Consider the following 18424-nt stretch of genomic DNA (forward strand, 5'->3'; position numbering starts at 1 on the left):
ACAGCACAGATAACAGTTTTTTGAGGTAGTTTTTTCTTGCATTAGTGAGTATTTCCATTTTATGCAAATTTACACCTTTACAACTTTATTAGTTAGACCTGAAATATTGCACGTTCTAATCCCCTCGATCATGCCACAAACACGATGATCTTTTAGAACATGATGAATTGCGGTGTCCGTTATCCTATAATTTAATTGCCACTTTTGGACAGTTTTTTTAATGTTTTTTTTTTTTTTTTTTACATAGTCTTGCTTTAACGGTCATTAATGTAAGATAATACTGCAAAAAAAAAAAAAAAAAAAAAAACAGTTTACTGTAAGCTATTCTATTGCTGTTATATATTTATTGTTCAACATTTAAATTTTTTTACAATAACATTCATTTGCTGAATTAATTTATTTCATTGATAACTTATTTTAACGTTATGTGTACCTCCTGGAAACGGTCTAACGTTATTATAACTTTATGAACTGTTATCACTTTATTCTTACCTGTCAGACTTAATGTGGAGAGAAATATTAATTAAATCCTTGAACTTCCCTGTCTCAAGTTATGGTTAAGTAGCTACGTCTTTTTAACTGCTATAACGTTAACTGTTGTGATTTCAAATAATCACCTAATTATTTAATTAAGTGATTATAATTACCTAAAGACCTCTGCACTGGACTAAATTTATAATTTGACTGCCTAGTCGCTGCCGAGTTGCTTTCACCCCAAAATGGATGCGATGATGCTGGGCGTATAGCCTGCTTTGTTAAGACACGATGCTTTTTGACACATCGTCCGTCGTTCCGTCCATCGTAGATAAAAATGAATTAAACCGAGTATATGGACTATATACAAACTCAGCTGAAAGATCAGGATGGAAGATTAATACAAGAAATAATGTGCATTTTTATTTGGACAGTCTAAAAAAACCGAAACGCTCCCTTTCTCTCCCGCTTGATTTTATTTTATTTTCAATCATCTTCGCAAGGATTTCAGGTGAGTAGGTTGCATAAATTATTATCAATGTCCTGTTATTTGTACTAGCTAGGTTAACTTATATAATGACAAGATGTCATTTTCACAACAACAACAACAAAAAATGTACGGCGAACGTGCGTCAGTTGTAGCCTACAAACGCAGTCAGGTGAGGGCTTTGTGTTGCGTTGATGATTTGTTATTGGATAGAAGTGATCTGTGAATTTTTTTTTTATTAAAATGTTTTTGTCAATTTGTTAAGTGAAGATTTGATTAGATGGATTAGATGTGTACTGTAATAAAGACTTATATCATACAGTTTTTTTATTTTTCCATTATTCATCATAACCTGGTGGAAACATTTAATCTGAGTACATAATCTATTCATATCATGATGGATCTTTAATTAAAAATATAGGCCTGTATATTATACATTAGCATTATGTGGTGTTTAACTGAGATTCTGTTTGTCTGACTTTTATATCATCTTATACGTAGTTAGTACATGATTGTTAATGAATGCATTAATTAACATTCCCTATTTTCCAACTCTTTTAAGCCTGCTCTCTCTCCTTCTCTTTGTACTGACTTGCCATCATGCATTAATATTGATGAGCTTGTCTCTAGTTTTAACCTGTCCTTTACTGATGCATTGGATCAGATAGCCCCTGTAAAATTAAAAAGACTCAAGTTAAGCACTTCAACCCCTTAGGTAAATAGCTCCACACAAGTTCTTTGTCACGGAAATGGAAAAAAGATAAGCTTCAGGTCTCTTATGACACATTTTTGCAACATCTGGAAGCCTACCAAGCCGCTATATTATTTTCCTGTGCTTCTACTTTCTTATTCTTATTTCTCTTCTGTACTTCTGTATTTTTTAAGTAGCAATACTTTTACTTAAGTATTTTTTTGTCCTCAATCCTTTGTAAAAAAAAAAAAGGGCAGGACAAAAGAGATAGTGAGAAAAAAAAGCAACAAATACACAATACGTCTCAGGACGTAACACAAAGGCTCTGCTTTATGCTACTTGCCCAATTGAACATCTCCATGTGCAGTGTTTGCTAATTCATGTACTTCGTGCATTTTTTTCTGTTAAAGGTGTAAAGGTTATTGGTCAAGATACAACAGTCATTAATGGAAACAATGCCACTTTGCTGTGTCAGCTGACTGAGACTGATGATATTATAACTCGTATTATATGGAGGAAAAAGACAAGAGAAAACCCAGAAGAGAAGACCTTCTTTGCCATTCGGCCTGGTGACATAACTGAACACCAGAATGGATTGGGGGACAGAGTACAATTCATTGGAAAGGTTGCAGAGAAAAATGGATCAATTCAGCTGCTCAGAATGAGGCTTCTAGATGACGGGATCTACACATGCGTTTTCAACTTATTTCCCAGTGGGACATTTGAGACGGACATCAATGCCACAGTTTTTGGTATGATGGCTTGTTCATATTTTTTCAGCTGAAACAAAGTTCATTTGGAGTTCAATTTAGGAGTTAAGGCCCCAGTATACTTCAAGCGAAATCGAAGAACGAACTGATATGATGTCCCGTTGAACAAAATCAGGCCACCACAAAATTAATTTGGAGATATATATATAATAAATGTGTACTAAGGCTCCGCCTTTCACATGGGAAATCTTTTCCGCTTTATTTCTTCTACAAAGTCCATTTAGGTCAGACGTCCACGAGTGAAAACATGAACAGACTGGAGAGCCGCTTTATTGTAGAAAATTGTACTTCTGATGAAAATAAAGATGCACATTTGAGACGGTAAAGCTGCTTGATTTTACGTAATCTATAGAATAAAATGTATTAAAGGAGTACCTCACTTATAAAAAAAACTTTTGCTGATAATTTACTCACCCCCATTTCATCCAAGATGTCCAGGTCTTTCTTTCTTCATTCGAAAATAAATTGTTTTTTGATGAAAACATTCAAGCGTTTATGCTTATAAAATTAAAACTTTTGCATTTATTTTTGAAATGACCGATTGCTTCACTAGATAAGACCCTTATTCATCATCTGGTGTTGTTTAAAGCCCTTTGAAGCTGCACTGAAACACTCATTTGGACCTTAAACCGTTTGGTTCCCAGTGAAGTGCATTAGATGGAGAAAAATCCTGGAATGTTTTCATCAAAAACCTTCATTTCTTTTCGACTGAAGAAAGAAAGACATGGACATCTTGGATGACATGGGGGTGAGTAAATGATCAGCAAAAGTTTTTTTTTTTAAAAGTGAACTACTCCTTTAATATAAATTAAGGTGATGTGACTTTATTAGTGTCGAATTGCAGAGCTTGTGCAAACATATCCACGTTGCTAAGATCAGATGCTTTTCTTGTGCTTTTATTTTTGTTATTGAGAGGAAAGCGCACAGCATATATTTACATATTCATCTAAACGCTCTCAGCATTGGTGTCAGATGTTCAAAAACAGTATACCGCTGGTAACATTACCCCTTAAGCGAAGAACGAAAAAGAACTTTGCCGTGAGTAGGGTAGACTGGGTACAGTTGAGACACTTTTTGTGTTTTAATTTTTCACACAAAAATAGATACTGAAAAGACGTGAATTTCCACATGACATTGCCACATGACATTTCATTAGCTTGTAGACTAAGAAATTACCAATCAATATTACTCATAAGTAGTTTATATTTGCATGCAAGTTATTTAAGGTGTCTCAACTGTACCTACGTCTCAACGGTACCCGTCCTACCCTATATCGGGGCCTTTCTTCTATGTGCTAGAAAAATTGGTTGCATTTATATTTCAAATGCTTTTAGTAGTTATGAGAAGACCAAGAGCAGACTAAGCTATTTTAGTCTGTTTTTTAAAGTTGAATGACATTAAATGGTTAAATCCTTTTTTCTATTTCAAATTTAGCCAGTCCTGTGGTTGATATGCAAGAGGAAGCACCTGCTACTGGTAACTTAGAGGCTACATTGGCATCCTGTTTTGCCTCTAATGCTTGGCCTGCTCCAGAAGTGACGTGGAGGTTAGGGGATCTGGAAAACTCCCTGAAAACAGAAACCAACCATACAGCGCACCCCAATAGGACCATTACTGTTGTGTCCTTCCTCCTTGGTGTCCCATCAAAGCGTTTCAACAAAAAGAATGTCCAGTGTGTGGTGAAGCACATCACTCTAAGAGAAGACCTCGTAATGAACTACACAATAAACATTCATTGTAAGTATAACAGCTTGCACACAAATGACTGTTATATACATTTTTTATATAAAATACAAACTTCACATTCTAAATGCAATTCTCTATATTAAAGATATATTTTGTGCAGAAAAAAACAGGGGATGACGATAATCATAACAAAGACGAGAGAACATATAGTATTTTTGCTTTCTTCAAGGCACAGAAAATAAGAGTTTAATAATGACTGTAATGAAGCTGTGATGCATTAACATGAACTTATATTTCAGCAAATAAGCCTTTCAGTAGCTTTTCTGCTTGATGGATTCTGTGAGTTCATTCAGAAAAGGATTTGTCAAACTGGCAAACTCCTCCTGAGTCTTTTTGATGACTCTATGAAAGAACACACATTTCTGACATGGCATGAAGGCATCACTATTCTCGAAACTTTGCACTTATTCCTACAGCTTAAAAATGATGGCTTAGATTGGCATGTTTCTGCCTTTGAAACTTTAAGGTTTCAGTTTCACACACAGTAAATGCTGTTTTTGGATATATAATTAGTTTTGCTACCTAATTTCTTTTCCTAGATCCTCCAGAGTCAGTATTTATAATTCCTGACAGTACAACAAAGGCTAAAGAATTCAAGTGTATAGTGGACAGTAACCCAGAACCAATCTACATCTGGACTAGGTAATATATAAAACTATATATAAAACTATATATATATATATATATATATATATATATATATATATATATATTCCTTTTTATTCTCATATGTATTGTATTTCTGCACTGTATTTTGCATTTCCTTTTTTTACCTATTTACTTTGACTTTACATAGAAATCAGACGGATAATTAGCAAGAAGGTAATACGTTATTGATTCAAAGGCATGCTGACAAATAGTCACTAACAACTTGTGATCTTGGTGGCAGATATTCTCTTAGCTAACCTCTTTTTATCGCATGCACAAAGCTGACAAGTTGCTTTTGCATATTGTGGCTAAACTGCCAAGTTCACATGTTCTAGAATTTTACTACTATATTGGGACATGCTTCTTATAAAATGGCTTAGTGAGCAAAAAAACCCAACAAAAACAAACATTGGACGGGACAGGATTTTATCCATCGGTTGTAGATTGGATTGTGAAAAGGGAGCATGGCATACTGGAACAGAGGCAGATCTGAGTGTAATTGGCTTAACTGCAACATCTGTATATGTCATAGACATCAAGTGAGTCATATCACAGAGAGAGCAAGTTATACAATTTTGAATAAAGATTACAAGGTCAAAAAATGTAAGTCAAAAATGAATAATTTACACTAAGACCAGTAACATGCATTAAGAAAATAAATCGGGTCAATTATGTCAGCTTTGGTGTTTTTGAGTGTAATAACCAGGTGCAAAGGTCATAGGCTTGATGCATGAAGGTTTTTGTACTGTAGGTTTCAGAGAGAGAGGCCGATAGATGGAAGTGTAAAAAATTGTAGGCCTCAACCCAGATTCCACTCCAAAATATATTTTAGAATGAGCTCATCCCCATAATGGCTTAATTATCATAAAGATGATGAAAGTGAAGTTATATTGTTTCTTCACCATTTGGGGTGATCACATCATGAGCAAATGGTAGTCAATTGTAGAATGGGAATGGGTGTGAGACACAGAGAACCTTCTCATGCAATGGGGTGTATCAACTTCATTAACATAAAGACCGCAGCTGCAACTTAATTTACATTAAAGGGTTAGTTCACCCAAAAATGAAAATTCTGTCAGTATTTACTCACCCTCATGTTGTTCCAATCCCGTAAGACCTTCGTTCATCTTCGGAACACAAATTAAGATATTTAAGATATTAAGATCGCTCCTGCATACAGTCCATAGGCTTCTTGAGGGACTGGCTCTTGCTGTCCTCGAAAAGTCATTAAAGACATCGTTAAAATAGTCCAAGTGACTACAGGGGCTCAATCTTAAGTTTATCAAACGACGAGAACACTTTTGTGTGCAAAAAAAACAACAAAAATAACGACTTTATTTCAACTATTCGTTTATTTCTCCCTCTGCGCGAGTCAGGTTACTAGTTTAATAGCGTAAGCTTCTGTTATTGTACGTCACACGCATCACACACACATGACCAGCGTCGGCCAATAGTGAGCCTACGTGTGACGTAGCTCTACGCAATCACACTACGTTAACGGACTACAGGCTTATGGAGAAGGAAGTGAATAGTTGAAATAAAGTCGTTATTTTTGTTGTTTTTTTTGCGCACAAAAGTGTTCTCGTCGTTTGATAAACTTAAGATTGAGCCCTTGTAGTCACTTGGACTATTTTAACGATGTCTTAATGACTTTTCGGGGACAGCAAGAGCCAGTCCCTCAAGAAGCCTATGGACTGTATGCAGGAGCGATCTTAATATCTTAAATATCTTAATTTGTGTTCCGAAGATGAACGAAGGTCTTACGGGGTTGGAACAACATGAGGGTGAGTAAATACTGACAGAATTTTCATTTTGGGGTGAACTAACCCTTTAAGAGTGGTAAACTGTAGCAGGATAAAAGGTTTGAGATTTGGATGTTCTGGGTTTATTCTGACGCCGGTGAAACCTTGGTGTAATGTGTACCGTGCCACTGCTATCCTGTATTAAATTTCATTTTCGAGATTTTCAATGTCCACATCATTTTTTTCTTACAGAAGGTTTAGCAGTTCTTAATGGTTGCTAAAGTGTTTGTGGGCAAATTTTCCAGATGTTATCCAACCTTGTTTTACCAGTGTGTTCAATGATCTTTCATATCTCTCTATTTTAACAGAGTGAATAAAAGTACTCCATACTTTAAAGACAACAAGCTTCCTGTCCCAGAACTGTCCCCTGACTTTAATGGCTTATACATCTGTCATGCTTCAAACCAGTATGGCAGCTCAGCAGGTTCGCTGTATGTGAATGTTCATACTGGTGAGTCTATTTTTGTTTTTTATAGATTGTTACATATTGTTTTTTATTATTGAGACACGTATCCAATGAAAAGTCATGTGCTGCACATTGTGATAAACTGAATTGCTAAATTTCAATTAAGGTTGCGAACAGAACATTTACATGTATACATTTGGCAGTAAAACATAAGTATGCATGCTACAATTTATCATTTATCAGATACAAAAAGATTAAAAGTCTACATTATGTGGAAATTCAAAACTGTGATCTATAATTGTTTTAACTGGACATCCCTGTATCATATTAATCTCAATTCTGGTAATCAGGAAATCTAATTTGTGATAACCCATGTCTGTATAAATGGATGTAGTCTTTTTTCAGGCTTTTAAGAATAACAGTAACGTTGGAAAAGTTTGAACTTGACAATGTTTCACTTATCTCCACCATTCTTTACTAGAATCCAGCACCGTCTGTTGGGGTCTGTTTGGTACTTTCATCAGTACTGCTCTTCTTGGTGCTGTTGGTGTTGTGATATTCAAAACCAAGCCGTGAGTTTAAACACTTCTTTGTCTCAGTGTGACGTGAGGGTTTGGGGCTTTTGTATTTACATTTTTTTTGTTTGATTTGGTTTTATTTTAATATTGCCCTACAATAATAAATGATGTCCTAATGTGGCTTGAATGAACACTTCTTTCAGTTATAAACTATTTTTTGACACAATCACAGTTAATCATGTTGTATTTGATTTTTAATGTGCAGTTATGAGAAGTAGAATTTTAAACCACTGATATTGATCATAACAGTTTGTGGACTAACATAACATGCTCCAGAAATAGAAACCAAGCGAACAAAAAAATGTCCTGACAAAAAAAAAAAAAAAAAAATATATATATATATATATATATATATATATATATATATATAACATAAAAGTTAAAATGCAGCATTGTTAAAATACAAATTATTGTGTTATAATATACAGTCAGTTTTTTTTCATGAATATATATATATATAAAATAAAAATTGCTTCAATCACAATTTTATATTTGTGGAAAGGCAGAATAATATTGCATAATCATGATCAGTTTGTGAAGGGTCCGTAATTTATAACCTTGTTATTTGTTTATAATGCACATATGTCTCCATAATCAATTGACTGATTGAGGTCATCAGCTCATCATTAGTAAAGACCTGAAATGGGCATGCGTGTCAGACAAAGGGATGTTCAAAATGTGCAGTGTTAATGTTTAAGGATATAAACATTACAGCAGACTGCACCAACATTTGGTCGATCTAGTGCTGCCATATTAAATGTATCTTAATTTATTATAGGGAATGGATTCCGGTACCATGGCATTCCAATGATGAACAGGTGTGTCTGTTGTTTCAAAATGCCACATTGTATCTGCTTTCTCTTATATATTGAAATAGTGTATACACTGTTCAAAAGTATGGGTTTGGTAAGATGTATTTATTTATTTATTTTTTATGTATATATACTGTATATATATACAAATAAAATGCTTAAATCACAATTTTATGTTTGTGGAAAAGCAGAATAATATTGCATTAATCAATTTTCAGTAAGTGAAGGGTCCATAATTTATAACCTCTTTATGGTTTATAATCTTGGTTTATGTGCATCTGCATCATCATAGCAATAGCAATGCATAGAAAAACAGAGCGTTGCCATGGACGCAGTTCAAAAACGGAACAGACAGATTTTCTTTAGCAGAAGCAATAAAATCGTTGAGTATGAAATATGAGTATGACAAAGTCAAGCTAGGCCAAGAGCCCATTCAATCACATTTTTTTTTTTCTTTTAAATCGAGGCACCAATCACAAAAGGTTGAGGCAGGCTTTACACGATGACGACCGCTCTAGGGTGCGTTTCCCAAAAGCATCGTTAGCCAACTATGGTCGCAAGTTCCGTCGTTACCAATAGAGTTCAATGGAAATTGCGACCAACTTGCGACCATAGTTGGCTAACAATGCTTTCGGGAAACGCACCCCTGATTGGTTTTAGGTCTATCCAATTGCGCCCAGGAGCATTTGAGCAACGTCGGTTGTTGACTCCCCTTTGGAAATGGGCTGTGAATGAACCTTCCCCAGACTCACTCTCTATGCATTATATGCAGAATAAACATTTTAATTTCTTTCCAAAAAATAAAAATAAAAAACTTGACTTACCTAAACTTTTGAACTGAATTGTAGTTTAAATTTTATATATGATCATATGAGCTAAATTTGTCTAATTTCTTCCTACAGAACCTCTAAACATAACAGGAGGATGGCTGTGATGATGAAAATTGGTTGGTAATATTTTATCATTTGTCATATTTATAATAAATATGTTTCTCCATAGATGTAAATCAGTAACTGTGTTATGTTTGTTTGTATTTTGTTTTGTGATTTCACAGGAATGGAGAGCTTTAGAGACAGTGACAGATATGCGTGGGCCAGCTCTCCATCACACACCAGATGTTCCAAAACCACACTGGATGTGCCTTTGTCTCTATGCATCATTCAAGCAATATACACAGGAACATAATGACTGTAATATCAAATATCTGGATATTTGCCCCTGGGCAAGGGCTTCGATTACCTCTCTCTTTTTTACCATACATACGTTTGCATCCCTGGCATTGGTAATGCGAGGATTCAGAGTAAAATAACTGCAGACCTCAGCTAACATGACCTATGAAATATCATAGGTCACACAAGACTTTGACTACAGAAGCCACCATAAGGTATCAGTTTAAAGTTAAAGTAAAAGATGTGCAGGAAAGTACCTTACTTTCAATATCAAGGTTTAGTGATATCATATATCAAGCTACAAAATCACATTGAAAACAGTACCTTTTTTTTAAGCATTCCTTCCACAGCTTCCCTTCTCCTGACGTGTTCAGCGCTTGACTCAGAGGGGAATGAATATCATTCATTTTGTGTTGTCTGTGTCTTCATGGTTTTAGCAGCTGACTAATAGAAAATTAGAGCAAAGCACAAGTATGCATGGTGGAGTTTCCCATTTTGCAGGCCTGGTCTGTTTGGTAGGAAGTGGAAGATTGGGCAGATCTGGCAAGCATTACTTGAGAGCTGTACAATGTCACTCACTGATTAATGCACCTGAATTTGCTCTTTGAACTGCTGCAGTCTGTAGTCTTTCCTCTTTATCGCCATCTCTGTTCGAAATCTGCAATTGTAGTCATTTGCGGAATTAAGTTGGGCCTCGGCACAGCATAGCGTGGAGGAATCCAATGTTTTGAGGAGCTGTCAGTCGGTGGCGGTGTCGATACTGTCATTCGGAATCACAGATTCTACTTTTTGGAAATATGACCAATAAGAATTTTCACCCTAAATTGTCATCTGAACAAGTAGTTGAGTAACATCGACTTTTGTTCTGACCAACTAAGGGAAATAAAGCATTGCAGTAAATCATGCTGATTAAATATAATGTTCGATCGCTTTTATACCTTGTTGTCAAATTGTTAATGTTAACAACATCAGCATGGCGTGACTACATTTAAAGGGGTCATGAAGTGGCTTTTTAAATTGTATTGTTTTCTGAGGTGAACTTATGACGTTTGCTTGAATTGAAATTAATAACTAATAAGCTATTTTCTACTGTTTCTACTGTCCTGGGGACGCATTATGGGCTCTATGCACGGCGGTATTTCCGGTGAAGATGTAAGTATGCTCGATAACTTCCGCCGATCGTAGAGTCCAATGCAATACCGAGAATTTATATTGAGATTTATACTCCATGGTTATACTAAAGAAACGTTAGTCACAAAAACAGATAAAACAGACACCCCTCGTTGTGTTTATGCTTCTTTTTTAAATTCTATTAAATAAACATAACTATATATAAAATTACATCTAAACGTATGTACGTTTCGTTTCAAAGACGGGAGGACAGTACATTTTGAAGACTCTGCCATAATCCCATTTTCCTCGGTTTTCCTCCCCTTTAATCTCCACAACCGGAAATGGACGAGCATCCTTGCGTCAAATGCGGAACTTATGCGTGCATATCAAGGGGGTAATCCATCGACCGGAAGTTGAAGCCTCGCGGGAGCTGACATCTTGTAGCAGAACTTCACTTGCGTTAGCATTCCCATTGACTCCCATTCATTTTGGCATCACTTTGACAGCGAATAACTTTACATCTGAGGCATTTGAAGACCCCGTTTGTCCTTTATTTATTTCTAAAGAAACACGACAATGTTTAAATAGCTCCATTACCGTGTAGCTTATGTTATGGCCGATTGCGTCATACCCACGCGACTCTCTGTCGCACAGGAGAGAGATTACTGGAGTTTTTCCCTCCTGCGTTATAAAAAACCTCCGTCCACATGAAAACGCAAAAACAAGACATCAAGCGCTGTCAAGAGCATGCAACACCAGCAGGCGGCGATATAAACCTAACCGTAAAGCCACGTTAGCCAATCAGAAGCCATCAGCGGTGCAAAAACTGCAGTTTCGCTGTCTACACGACAACACCGCAACCGGCATTTCAGAAAATACGCACCCTGGCAGGGGTTTTCAAAAATGTTCGGTTTGAGTGTCCTGATACTGCGTTTCGGTGTGGACGAACGGCCGAACCGCGTAAAAAAAAGTCACGGTTATGTACGGTTGTACAGGAGGAGAAGCTCGCGCGCAATCGGGGAAACGTGGAGGCAAAATGACAAAACAATTAATCAGAATACCAAGCAAAAGTGTCTCCTGCTCCTAGCTCATGGACAGCTCCTACTCACACTCTCCGCCTCTGCATGTTTCGGAAGGGAATGATTCAGATTTCTCATGCCACAGCACTAGAAGACAGATGGATTGCTCTCATCACATTACGTAGTCGAGCTCTGTTTGAGTCTGCGCGTCAGGGACGGAAGTGCTAAAAAATCACCAAAAACGGGCTTCAATTGTCTCAATGGAGTTCCAATGAGATGGCTCTGTCCATTTCTTTTACTGTCTATGGTGCATATAGCCCATTATAACCGTACATAACCGTGACTTTTTTTTACGCGGTTCGGCCGTTCGTCCACACCGAAACGCAGTATCAGGACACTCAAACCGAACATTTTTGAAAACCCCTGCCAGGGTGCGTATTTTCTGAAATGCCGGTTGCGGTGTTGTCGTGTAGACAGCAAAACTGCAGTTTTTGCACCGCTGATGGCTTCTGATTGGCTAACGTGGCTTTACGGTTAGGTTTATATCGCCGCCTGCTGGTGTTGCATGCTCTTGACAGCGCTTGATGTCTTGTTTTTGCGTTTTCATGTGGACGGAGGTTTTTTATAACGCAGGAGGGAAAAACTCCAGTTATAAAAATACCCGTGTCCGTGTGGACATGGCATCAGTCTCTCCCTCACTCTGATTGCCTTGCAGCTAATTAGCCACACCTGAGGCTCGTGGAGAGTTGCAGAGCTGCACTATAGACCCTTTTACAGTTGGTAAACATGGTGACGTTTTTTTGTGGGCGGAGCTTAGGTGGAGGCAGAAAGATCCATCTGGCCGCTTCACTAACGCTAGTTAGCAAGGACTGTTAGCTTGTTTTTTAACAATGACTGGAGAAAATCCATGAGAAAATCCGATATTATCTTAATGTGAAAGGTCACTCAGTGTCCAGGGTCACGATTGTTATTTCCAAAAGTTATTTTTAACGGACGGAACCAGATTGGCCGACCTGTAGCCGCCTACACACGCTCACTCAATGCATGGATGATCTGGCAGGATTAACATACGTTACCTCGGTTGAGTGGCCTGACTTCTACACCTACCTTATAGAGAAACCGATCATAAAGAGAAACTGAGGACATATAAATCTTTAGATGCCTATATGGTCCTGTACAAGACTTGGGTGTACGATCCCCAGTTCTGCCGAACCAGCGCAGAGACCACGACAATGTAACAGTGCACTTCTCCCCTGCACCAGACTTGTGTTAATGTGTAAATGGTGCTAAACTGGTGTATGGATCTGGTCTGTGGAAGGCCATTCTGTCTCTGTGTGTACACTTTGCTGTTAGAAGATAGCAAGTAGGTTTGCTTATCAAGTAGTGACAATTTCTTAAAGGATTTCTTAAAGGAACTCTTAAATCTTAACATTTGTTTTCTTTTATTTCTTGTGGGGAACAGTAGGGAGACTGAGTCATCTTTTGTTATTTTATATCTCATTATTTCCTGTTTTTGGTCAGTCAGGGAGTGGAGGGAAGCACATGTTGTTTATTTATTTTTCTTTAAAGGGTTAGTTCACCCAAAAATGAAAATTAAGTCATTAATTACTCACCCCCATGCTGTTCCAACCCCGTAAGACCTTCGTTCATCTTCGGAACACAAATAAAGATATTTTTGATTGAATCTGAGAGCTAGATCAGTCCTACATAGACTGCCTAAGGGACTGGCTCTTGACGGCCCATAAAGTCATTAAAGAAAAGGTTTAAATATTCCATGTGCCTACAGCGGCTCAATTATAAGTTTATCAAGCGACGAGACTACTTTTTGTGCGAAAAAAACATAAATAACGACTTTATTCCACTATCCCATTACTTCCTTATGGGCGCATGCGCGAGAACTGAGACGAGGACGTTCTCATTCGTCTACTTCTTGTTACCGGCTGCTCACCGCTTAGGAGTTTTACCGCCACCTACCGTATAAGATGATGTGCTGATATAGCTGGAAGCGCAAAACTTTCTGTTTACAAGCAGAGGAAGATGCGCGCTGTACATACGCTTTTCAATTAGCGTATTTTCCGCACTACAAGGTGCACTTAAAAGCCTTTAATCTTCTCAAAAAACGACAGTGTTCCTTATAATCCGGAGCGCCTTATATATGGATCATCATTTTATACGGTAGGTGGCGGTAAAACTCCTAAGCGGTGAGCAGCCGGTAACAAGAAGTAGACGAATGAGAACGTCCTCGTCTCAGTTCTCGCGCATGCGCCCATAAGGAAGTAATGGAATATTGGAATAAAGTTGTTATTTATGTTTTTTTTCGCACAAAAAGTAGTCTCGTCGCTTGATAAACGTATAATTGAGCCACTGTAGGCACATGGAATATTTAAACCTTTTCTTTAATGACTTTATGGGCCGTCAAGAGCCAGTCCCTTAGGCAGTCTATGTAGGACTGATCTAGCTCTCAGATTCAATCAAAAATATCTTTATTTGTGTTCCGAAGATGAACGAAGGTCTTACGGGGTTGGAACAGCATGGGGGTGAGTAATTAATGACTTAATTTTAATTTTTGGGTGAACTAACCCTTTAACCTGTATAGGTTATTTAGTTCTCCTCAAACAGTAAGAACCTTTTTGTTTGTTGTTTTGATGGCCATCTCCTGAAGATTGAATTCATTCTTTTCTTTAAAAACAATAAATCTTTTCTTTGTTGATATCAAGTGTTGACTCACATTTCTGGGGCAGAGGATTGAAGGGAACCCTCCATGCTTGCATTTAAGTTTTAATTAATTTTTATTTAAGTTTGTTACCCTCTACCAACCTTAGACTGGGAGTAGATCGTAACACCACCCTAGTTTTGAGCCTAGCTCCGAAACACACAGATTTTATGGGCGTTTCGCACTGAGGACTTAGAAGTAAACGCCCACTGCTGTGAGTGGATAACAGTTTTGCATATTATAATGAGTTTTTCAACTTACCTCGTCGGTGTACGTGGGTGAAACAGTTTTGAAAACATCCAATGTTGTAAAATGGCAACCGGAATTCGCCCATAGCCTACATGTTCGACCCAGAGTCCGTGTGTTGCACAATTCTTGTCAGATCCATATAGACGGCACAGCACCGTTCTTTTCTCTCAATCGGTCTGCAAATCCAGTCTTGTTTACACAACAATCCTCAGTGAAATGAAGCGAACAGACGGACAATGTTTTACCTCATCAGCTGGAACGTCATTAAAAATAAAATTTATCCATGCAGTTCTATTGGAGCCAGAGGAAGCATATGCAGCGTCTTCTTCCACAACCAGGCGCTGCACAATATTCTGTATTGTTCGGTAGCTCAAACCGGTTTGTCATCACGAGGTAGGCCTATGTTATTTAGCTACGTGTGTAATGCGCGAATCGGTGGGCGGGGCTAAACCCGCCGTGTTGAAGAAGGAGTTGATTTTCTCCTGTGGGGGTGGTGTTTTATCCTCTTTGACGTCATAGTTCGCCACTTTTAAAAATTAGTCGTTTGCTGGGGCTGGTGCCAATAAAAGCTTATAATGGACTAAGAACATTACAGGATATTTAGAGGATATTCTTATAATATGATGACCTCTTAGATGTCAAAAGCTCAAAGAAAATTTGATTTCTCAGTTCATCACCCCTTTAATACCCTTCAGATATCCTTGTTTTCGCATTGGACTTGTTGAAGTCTCTTTTTCCAAACTCCCTTTTTCCTCAATTGAAACGGGTAAATTTCCAGTTGTCACTGATGATTGTCATTTGAACCTTTCTGGATCCACCATCAAATTAGTAAGTTTAATTATATAAAGTGCTGTGAGAAAAGGCTTTAAATCTCCACCTCCAACATCCTTACTCACAATATATCCAACTAGCCAAGACTCCTCCTTTAGTGTACAGATGTGACGTAATGATGCATATGCTTGAAATTCCGAAATCCAAGTACCACTGGAATTAAACACATTATCACAAGCTTACTGTTTTGAATCGAACAAGGCAAGCAGATAGTTTTGAACACTGGCTGGTTATTTATTTTCTCTATTATCTATTTTGGATCATTTTTAAACCAAAAAAGTTACGGACTAGAGCTTTAAGTGGTTGCCCAATGATTTTCTCTTCTCTCTATCGGCTTGCTAGAGCTTCTCTCTTTGCTAAAAGCAAGCTTTGGCCTTTTTACCACAACAAGAATAGAACAGACTCAACCAAGAAAAAAAAAAAAACGCTCCGGTGGACCTGAAACCCACTTAGGTGAAAAAGGGGAGCAAGTGAAATAATAAGAAGAGCGTGGGCAGCTCAGGAGACAAGCACAGCTAAACTAGTTCATTAAAAATACTGTCACATCTGGCGGAGGCTGATCTAGATATATGTCCTTCTGAAGACATGTAGGAGAGCAACGTAAAATACAAAATGTCAACTGGAGAACAGCGTTATATGCCCTTAGATAAAGGTGTGGGGCCCCTTGCCAATGACTGTGTGCTTCTGTCTGTCTAGCCAGATGTTGTGCAATTTGAAGCTTCTGCAAAGGTTCATGCCCTTCCCTTAGGTGGATCTCGAACATGAGATGATGAAAGAGAATTTACTGTTTTTATATCATTTATCATCAAACTGCTATAGAGGCGGTGATTGCGTCATTTTACCTAAAATTGCTGTACAGACAAGTGGCGTGGGAGGAGCAATCTTAAAATGAGGGGCTCAGCAATAAAGAGTGCCCAATGGCCTGTGGTCAGCCACTGGAATGGACAGTTTAAAGATGGACAGTTGATGGGATCGATGCAGCACTGTCATGAAAGTTAATCATTTGGAAGTGTTTTTAAGCCTTGCCAATTTGCCTTGCCAAAGTGATTTTAAACCATTCTAGCACAGGAAATGTCTAGTGAAAATAGTTTAAATTAACAGTTCAGAAAGAAACCAGATATAGCCTACCTGCTGCCGTCTGTGACATTAAATGTTAATTAAAAAAACTGCTCTTATTAATATTTAATTTATTCAGTGAAGACGGTCACAAGTTATGTTTAGTCAATTTCATTTCCATGGACTTTTATTTTATCTTCAGTTACCTGTTTCATTAGTTCATTTCTGTTTTTCCCGCCACTATCTGTTTTCACATAAAAACAGCTGTTAGCATTTAGTTCATTATCATTCTTTATTTAAGTCCATCAGTTTGTTTTCATTGATTTTCCTGTATTGTTTGTGTGATGCACACTGTTTCGTTTGCGATTACCTTACCTTTTGGATCTATTTTTATAAAGATTGTTGTTACTTCATCATCCATGGAACTAAACCGTGACAAAGAAATGTTTTACGTTCGATAATTCAGTCATACTTTAGATTAGGGCCCAATTTAGATACTTTAGGTACTGTTTCGGAGAGAGATATAGTAGCACCATCCTAAACGATCTGTCAGCACTTCGGATTCTATGCAGAAATACTTATTTCAATTTAGTACAATTTGGGAAACACTAATTCAAATAATATTTAGGATGGTTAGTATGCAGCACTGGACTATTATTGGGAGATACGAGGGTCTGTGGCTCTTGCATTGGAGAAAGTGTAAAGGCCTTTGCACACTCCGAGTCCGAAATTCACATCTGAAATTTTCACGTTAAAAAAAACACAACCTCACGTTATGTCAATCACACTTGAACACTGTCTCCGAAACTTTAGTCCATCATAAAAAAAATCGGATGTCAGTTAAGTGACGTTAAGTGTCAGTTAAGTCAGTTAAGTGACGTTAAGTGTCAGTTAAGTGTCAGTTAAGTGACGTTAAGTCAGTTAAGTGACGCCTTGGGGGTGAGAATGGGCTGAAATACGAGAAAACGCATAGGAAAATTTCGGACTAACGCTACGTTCCAGGCAGGTTTTTGAGCACGTAAATCACGACTTCAAACCACGACTCACGACTTTGTAGCATTTCAGCCAGTCACACCTAACTACCTGAGCGCAAGGAATTGTGGTAGCTAGATGTAAACAAACCAGCATGGCGGACCTTACAGGGCTTATGTGCATTTGTAATAATTTATAAATTATTTACTGTCGCCAAAGGTGCTTGGTCCTTCTTTATTTTCGGGGGAAATGGAGGAGGAAAAATGTTACATGTAAAGGCAAGATAAGCTGTTACCCTTACTTTATTTGTATATTTGGAAATGTATTTGGCATTAATTTATCCTTGGACTTCACGAACTGAAAACTAGTTAACGTTATATTGTCCTAAAGTGCATTCTCACTGTATACCGCCGCATCCGTAGGCGCTGCCATTGTTGTTTTTATATGGTTTCGCGAGCTATGTGACGTCAGAGCTCGTAACTGGGAGTACATCGATCTAGTACGAGTTCACGGGTGGGAAGTCACGGTTTGACTGCCATTCCAGTGCACTTTCACGGGTATAAAAACACAGGTTACAGGTTGACTGGAACGCAGCATCAGTGTGCAAGGGCCTTATCGCTTAACTTTGATCACGTTTGCCTTGATAGCCAATCACATTACAGCATTGACACAGTTGTGTGGCAGTCATTCATTGTTTGCGAATGCTACAGTATAGAAATTAATGAGAAGTACCATAAACTGAATCATATCTGTCTTGCAATTGTCTGTGACTCTTATAAAACAGCATTTTTTTATATATACAGTAATGGTGGGAGTATTGTGCTTTTGCATGTTGGGGTGTTGCTCATTCAGAGCCCAGCACAATCACATTACTAATCCACATTACAA

The 18424-nt window shown here is 37.7% G+C and overlaps 1 protein-coding gene across 2 annotated transcripts; it reads left to right on the forward strand.

Annotated features, from left to right (window-relative positions):
- The first annotated feature begins 729 nt into the window (after positions 1-729).
- On the forward strand, positions 730-10486 carry LOC120487233 (nectin 1a). 2 transcript variants are annotated; one of them, XM_089133345.1, is made up of 9 exons: positions 730-985; positions 2063-2404; positions 3857-4159; positions 4708-4810; positions 6927-7069; positions 7506-7596; positions 8381-8420; positions 9317-9360; positions 9469-9573. In XM_089133345.1, exons 1-8 carry the CDS (start codon positions 766-768, stop codon positions 9323-9325), a joined length of 1251 nt encoding a protein of 416 aa, XP_088989471.1. In that variant the 5' UTR covers positions 730-765; the 3' UTR covers positions 9326-9360; positions 9469-9573. The 2 variants fall into 2 exon arrangements, with proteins under 2 accessions (XP_088989471.1, XP_088989470.1); XM_089133344.1 differs by lacking the exon at positions 8381-8420 and having other exon boundaries at positions 9469-10486.
- Positions 10487-18424: the final 7938 nt, after the last annotated feature.

The sequence above is a fragment of the Pimephales promelas genome, chromosome 7 (genome assembly GCF_988280905.1).
Source record: "Pimephales promelas chromosome 7, fPimPro1.hap1.1, whole genome shotgun sequence".
Lineage (NCBI taxonomy): Eukaryota > Metazoa > Chordata > Actinopteri > Cypriniformes > Leuciscidae > Pimephales > Pimephales promelas.

What these genes read in the sequence shown, in the direction of transcription:
- LOC120487233 (XM_089133344.1), top strand. Translation starts at nt 766, where the DNA reads ATGCTTTTTGACACATCGTCCGTCGTTCCGTCCATCGTAGATAAAAAT. An exon ending in CATCTTCGCAAGGATTTCAG is followed by an intron (nt 986 to 2,062) that starts GTGAGTAGGTTG and finishes TTTCTGTTAAAG; the next exon opens with GTGTAAAGGTTATTGGTCAA. An exon ending in CCAATCTACATCTGGACTAG is followed by an intron (nt 4,811 to 6,926) that starts GTAATATATAAA and finishes CTATTTTAACAG; the next exon opens with AGTGAATAAAAGTACTCCAT.